Genomic DNA, 6,854 nt, shown 5'->3' on the forward strand with positions numbered 1-6,854 from the left:
TCTTCTAATGACACTCTAATGTGTACCCACTGAAATCGGTACACATTATCTCTGGGGTCAGGTATTCAAGATGTATTAGTTTGACTTTTCAGATCCTATTCCAAGTGGCTATGACCTTAAGTTTGCGGGCCCTGAGTAGGCAGGAGCGGCCTGTGCTCCAAGGAGCACACCTTTCTAGTTGATGATGTTTTCATTCATAACTGATTGTATGTTTGCTGATATAATGAGCTGTGACTCAGCAGTGTGAGTCTCTCACCCTGGCAGCCTGGGAACGAGTGGTACCCAGGTTGACTCACCCTGGCAGTTTGGGAACGAGTGGTACCCAGGTTGACTCACCCTGGCAGTTTGGGAACGAGTGGTACCCAGGTTGACTCACCCTGGCAGCTTGGGAACGAGTGGTACCCAGGTTGACTCACCCTGGCAGCTTGGGAACGAGTGGTACCCAGGTTGACTCACCCTGGCAGCCTGGGAACGAGTGGTACCCAGGTTGACTCACCCTGGCAGCTTGGGAACGAGTGGTACCCAGGTTGACTCACCCTGGCAGCCTGGGAACGAGTGGTACCCAGGTTGACTCACCCTGGCAGCTTGGGAACGAGTGGTACCCAGGTCGACATCGGTCACACCGCTCCCCCTCCACTCCCCGGCGGCACAGACAGCGTCCAGAGGCATCACACACTTCACTGACTGAGCCACTGTCGTCACACACACACTCTGTACAGGAAGAGATCATAAACTATTAGACCACACAAGCAATAGCATTTAAGCTGCAGCAGAAATTAAAATTAGGAACACTAAGGTCATTCCCAAGCCCTTCCCCATGATTCTGAGGCCCTGTCTTTGTCCCAGTTGAACAAGGGTCAATGGCACTTCAGTCCGTAAAACTACTCTCACATTGTGGGACTATACTTGTGCAATGGTGCCAGTGACTTGCCAAGCCTGACATTCACATGTGAATAGGCCTGGCATGGTGACAAGCACCACAGAATAGTGCTATAGTTAACTTGGCAGCAACAAAACATTAAAAACCTCTTTCGAAAAGCTATTGATGAAATTCTCTCTCAGTCGGGTCACTTTGTTTGTCTAAAAACTATGAAACAAAAACATCCATTTCCAAATCAATCTAAACTAATCATGCTTTTCCCAAATTGATTCCAGCTCAAAAGAAAACCAAAAAAGGAGACTTTGGGAGATGACTACAGCTATTAATAGGCAGCTTGTTTTTCCCTAAACATTCCCAACTGAATGGTTCCACCCTGAGGGGACAGACACATCCATCGACCTGCAGGTTGAGAACCATATGATTGACTCATTCGAACCCTATAACACTGTTCTCAAAGTGGGGTCCGGAGACCCCAGGGAGTCACTGAGGGGGTTCCAGGGGGTCCCCAGAATTACACTTATTATTTCACTGGCTAGAAGACAGAATGTATAAGAATGGCCGCCGTAAAAAAAAAAAAAAAAAAGATAATTTTATTATGTGGAGATTGTGGACCATCACATGCTGTACATAATTCATCTGATTTTCCAGTCAAGAACTCCTAAAAAGCCTTTTTTGGCCATGTTTGGTCACTGGCTCGTAGCTGAAACCTTGGAATAAAGTCAGGTAGACTCATTGGAGTCGTTTTAATGACCTGTATTGTCTATGAGTTAAGTAGCTCCAAAATTCAGAGACAACGGTCTTTGCAAAGGTTCTCTGAGAGATTATTGCGTGTAGATGTAGAAGTTGCTAATGGTTAAGAAGCAATAAAAGCCATTGCCAGCATAGTGTATACTTGTAATCACCCATCAAGTAACACTAATCACACTTACGCTGACAGCTGGGTGGTCCGAAATAACCTTGGGGGCAGGCAGTGGGTTCTGTGGAGAGACGGGAGCAAGACAGGAGAGATTGGCAGGATAAGATTAAAATAATAAGAGTTAAATAGCAGGCCTGGGCCATGGCTCAGTGGTCCAGGCACCTTGGCTGGTAATCCAGTCTGGCAGTGTGCCGTGGGTTCGACTCCCGATCCCGACGGCCTTTACTGCATGTCTTCCCCCCCCCCCCCCCATCTCTCTCCCCATTTCCTGTCAGCCTGTCTGTCCCTCCATAAAAAATATAAAATAAAGGCGAAAGCCACAAAAAAAACATTAAAAAAAAAAGTTAAATAGCACTTTTATATGAGTGTTTAGGAACTTACTTGCAATATTACCTGCGGGTGATTTGGTTGTTGTGGGTGATTTGGTTGTTGTCTGGGGTAAGGGATATCCTCCTGATTACAAAGGGGGGAACGGGGAAATCAACAGAGCTACGCAAGTGCCATTCAATACAAAACAAAATGGAAACCAACTATTGTACCAATAACTAGGTCAAATTAAATTATAACCCACAGAACAAATTGTAGAAATGTTCTCCCCAAAAATAAAGCGGAGAATTGCATCCTAAAACCAAGACAGCATTCATTTGGCCTACAAGTTGAGACTACTCGGTCAGGCCTACGGGCCGAGAGATGAACCATCCAATTCCAGTAATTACATGCAGTACCAAATTGCAGTATTCTGGTAAAACGCTGTCAAGCACAATTTTGTGACATGAAAACATCTTGGGGCAGACTACAGATTTATTATGGTTTCACATGGTGATCGTATTCCAGTAGAACAAACGTTTTAGTGAATAAATTGTCTACCAACATTATACAAACTGGCCAATATTTGGTCATGAGCACAACTGACCATATTTACAGTGGCCATTTTGCGGCAATATCTTACTCGGGGAAACTGATTAGATTTTCTTTCTTTCATGAGCCAAAGCAAAAATGTATAATAAATAGCCACCCGGTTCCTTTTAACCCATTCAGGCCTGACGTCGAAATTTAAAAAAAAAAGTTTTCTAAATCATGACAATTTTTGGAAAGAAAAAGGCACATTTTAACGATTTTTCAAAAATAGCAGACCTACAAGTTCATAGCGCGCCACTCGGTGGCGCGCTATGAGCTTGTAGATCTGCTATTTTTCAATAGCTAAATTATAACAATGTTTAAAACACCAAAACGGGTTCCCGCCCCAAAATGGGTTAATGGTTAATGTGGTTAAACGCTAACGTGACATGGATGCGTTCCAGGTCTCAATGGGTTAAACGCCCGGGCTCCAAAACGGTTTTGCGTATTAAACACCCGGGCTACTATTTGTAAATATACGGTACTTAGTTGAGCAGAGTTACCCACCTCTCTGCTCGCTGCTCCTTTTTCTCTCTACAGCAAAATATCTTCACTGTAAATAGCCAATCAACAAGCTCAAAATGTGTCATCTTGAGGTATTGTACTATATCTATATCTATTTTCAGACATTGTTTTATGTCCGGAATAAGGATGCTAGGGTTCAAGTAGCTTCGCTAGCCAGCCTCTGTTTCATTATGGGTATAAGTGGTTAAATACACATTCAAAGGGGCGCCCACTGGCCAAGTGGTCCAGGCGCATGCCACATATAGGCTTTGGCCTATATGTCCCGTTCATGACGACCTTTGCTGCGTGTCTCTCCCCTTCTCTCTCTCCTGTCTATCTTCACTTGATACTATCAATAAAGGCAGAAAAGCCAAAAACAAATGTTTAAAAAAATAATACATATTCAAAAACAAAGCGACATGGAACATTTTGTAAAACATACCTACTGTAGAAATAAAAAAAACTATTCTAATTCTGATCAACATTCACTTGCTAGAACAATTAATTTGTAATAAATGCAAATCTACAGTACCATACTGTATATATAGCACACATCCCTTTCCTTCAGCATGCAGCCCTGTAGCATTAATTAATTGAATGCTTCTGCCACATACTGTAGGCTTACCTCCAAAAGGTCAAAATCTGCCCTTCTGGCGTCAACCACTCAACCTAGAGAACCTTGAAGCCTCTCAGAGCAAAACTCAAAAACCTCAACAAAAACAGACCATGAAATCAAAGACATGGCCATCAAAGGAATGGGGTCAGTTATAGCCACGGTCAGATCACAAATAGCTTGACACATGGAGCCCCCAAATACAGTACAGACACACTTCCTTTGAGGTCATAAACAGGACTTCCTCAATTAACAGACTTGATGGGAGTTTCCTCTCTAGTCCATGAATCAAACGTGCAACAACGCTGCGGCACAACTACCATTTAATTTGGACACTGGGGACCGTATGTTGCGCCAACCCTTACCCCTAAACTTATTTCCCATTTTTCACTATTTCGAAAAACATTTTAAAATAGTTCGACACGTTGTGAGCTTTTTTAAAGGTTTTTAAAAGTAAGTAAGAAATGGCAAATAAGAATAGGGATAAGGGGTGGCGCAAGATATAGCCCCAAACCCACCAAACTGTACTTACTAATGCATTGAGGAGGGTAGCCATAGTAGCCAACTGCACAGCGGTCACAGTTGTCTCCAGTGATCTGTGGCTTGCAGATACAGCGTCCCGACCCCATCTCACAGCCGGAGGTTGTCCTGGCATCACATCTACAGGCTGGTGGGGTAAAGTGAATGAAAATACGGTATATGAATACCCAGGCAGTTACCCAGTATACCCACATATACACAAATGTGAACATTATGCATGTACTGTATGTAAACATATGGAGACAAAATGTGCATACATTGCACAAAATGTCATATCAAGTATTTTTTTCCATGTTATAGAGGATGTATTTATTATTCTCCCCACACACATACAATACAACTCAAGACACGGGAGTTGTTGAACATTAATGGCCATTAACAGACCTCCACCGTCTACAAGTCAAACACCTTCCGTTGCTAAGCTCCCTTAATTGAGTTAGTGACTCCTTTGGTTCACTTTTCAAAGAGCTCAGCGCATCGTGTTTAATTCCATTGCCTTCCAAAGTCCAAACACAACTGGCAGCTATTTATACGCCAAGAGTCAACCACGGCCCACATCAGCAATGTAAACAGGAGCGGAGCCCAATTTAGCAACAATACAAGTGGTGGTGGTGGTTGGCGGTGGAGCCATGGTGCCATTTGTCTCTGCCTCAAACAACACGCCGATGTCTCCTAGGGACAGAGATTCTTTGAACGCAGCATTGTTTTTTGGCCACCTGTGTTGGCCATGCATACTGTAGGTCAAATATGGACACTGTGAGACAACATCAAGTTCTGTCTGTCTGTATGTTAATCCAGCGTACGACACACTGCACATTGTAGTCTCCGGAATCCAAGTGGAAGTAATCTGTCACCAACGGTGACGTTTGAATGCTATGGCAACACAATGGAGTAAAACACGGTCTGTCCATGTTATAAATAGCACAAACCGTGTATAGCCATATTTCACCTTATTATGTATTTTCATAAATGAATGCCCGGCCTATTTTATACTTCATATTGCAAAAAAGTAAAAAATAAATAGCAGATCTACAAGCCTGCTATTTTAGGAAAAAATGTAAAACCTTTCAACATTTTAATAACATGCTCAAAATAGTGACGCCAGGTTGGAAGTGGTTTAGTTTATCTGTGAGTTTTATGAATATTTAACCAATGACAAGAGCTTGTGACTAAAAAATAACTACATTGGATTCATTTGAACACAATACAGTTTCTTTTTTCCATCTGCTGGCCGTGCAAGTGCAAGCACGTGCGAGCGAGCGGACAATGATTTTTTTCCCGCCACTAATGTAAATGAATGCAGCCATTCTCACTGGTCGTGCACGGAAGCAGATTTTGTTTTTCCTGCATTCTCATCGAAGCGCATTGACCAGACATCCGCTGTGGCCAGGTTTGGAGAGAACAGTCGCGTACAAACCTCTGCGCACAAAGCACTTTTTTGGTGGGTTCCCACTTCCCAGAAGAGATGATTTTGCTCATCTAGTTTCTCTTTCATTGTTTAACAACTAACCCTTGCTTGAGAAAATAATAAATATCTATTAATATTTTTTTGTTTCATACTGAAGGACTCAATACAGTAAGGCAGTAAGGAGTGCAAACTCACATATGCATCCAGTGTGAGATTCAGATGGCACTCCATAAGGTCTGTAGAAGCCCTCAACACATTTATCACAGTTGACTCCAGCAGTGTTGTGCTAAAGAGACACATAAACATACAACTCAACTCACACAGAATTCAATAAAATGTAGTGTTAAAAATTAAAATACATCCCCTGGAAGAGCACTAGTGTGACCTTGGCCCTATAAAGTAGATCTTCTTTCATTATTTTATTCATGCAACCAGTATTTAACAGGACAATGCTTTGATTTGCTATTCAACCACCTACCATAAGTAATATGAATACCAAAAATAGCCGATCTACAAGCTCGGAGTGGAACATACTGTGAGCTTGTAGATCGTCTATTTTCGCTGTTTCTGAAACATCTGAAAATGTTTGCAGTTCTTTTAAGATTTTCACCTGTAAAGACTTGCACCAAGATAGAGACAACGTGGTAAAAGGTCGTTAATCTGCATTAGTATCATATTCCAAAAGTGTATCATAGAATCATCAATCAACTGTCTATACAATTCAGTCTCAAAAGAATGACTTTCATCTTCTAAATAAAGAACAGAGCTTCAGGCAAAATCAACTGGCAGGCCTCTCTGTTTGTTCAAGATCAAGGTTTGATTTAGAAACGTTCATTTGAGCTCTGGAAAGTGCAGAATGGACTGACTTAAAAGCGGTCCATGCAATGCAAAACACCCGTGACAAGGTATCACGAAATATTCGCTCATCATGTACTATACACTCAACACCTATCTGCGCACACACAGACAGACACAAATAGCAACCACCCTGCAGGCACACACACACACTCACTCACACTCACACTCGTTTGTTGTGGAATCGGTTTAGACTTGATATGGAGTCCATACCTGGCAGTTGATGCATACTCCTCCTCCG

General features: G+C 42.4%; 1 protein-coding gene across 3 annotated transcripts in view; it reads right to left on the reverse strand.

Annotated features, from left to right (window-relative positions):
- LOC306942931 (laminin subunit alpha-3-like) overlaps nucleotides 1–6,854 on the reverse strand; it is an 89,915-nt gene that overhangs the window by 53,628 nt on the left and 29,433 nt on the right. For 2 of the 3 annotated variants that reach the window (XM_079529118.1, XM_079529120.1), the window contains exons 8-13: nucleotides 6,827–6,854; nucleotides 5,954–6,044; nucleotides 4,343–4,477; nucleotides 2,178–2,249; nucleotides 1,810–1,857; nucleotides 577–711 (exon numbers count right to left, since the gene is read on the reverse strand). The exon at nucleotides 6,827–6,854 is cut by the window's right edge and continues 91 nt beyond it. In XM_079529118.1, the coding sequence (XP_079385244.1) occupies nucleotides 577–711; nucleotides 1,810–1,857; nucleotides 2,178–2,249; nucleotides 4,343–4,477; nucleotides 5,954–6,044; nucleotides 6,827–6,854 (509 nt within the window). The remainder of the gene's footprint in view (nucleotides 1–576; nucleotides 712–1,809; nucleotides 1,858–2,177; nucleotides 2,250–4,342; nucleotides 4,478–5,953; nucleotides 6,045–6,826) is intronic. The other variant, XM_079529119.1, reaches the window with a different exon arrangement.

The sequence above is a fragment of the Electrona antarctica genome, assembly GCF_951216825.1.
Source record: "Electrona antarctica genome assembly, chromosome: 19".
Classification (NCBI taxonomy): domain Eukaryota; kingdom Metazoa; phylum Chordata; class Actinopteri; order Myctophiformes; family Myctophidae; genus Electrona; species Electrona antarctica.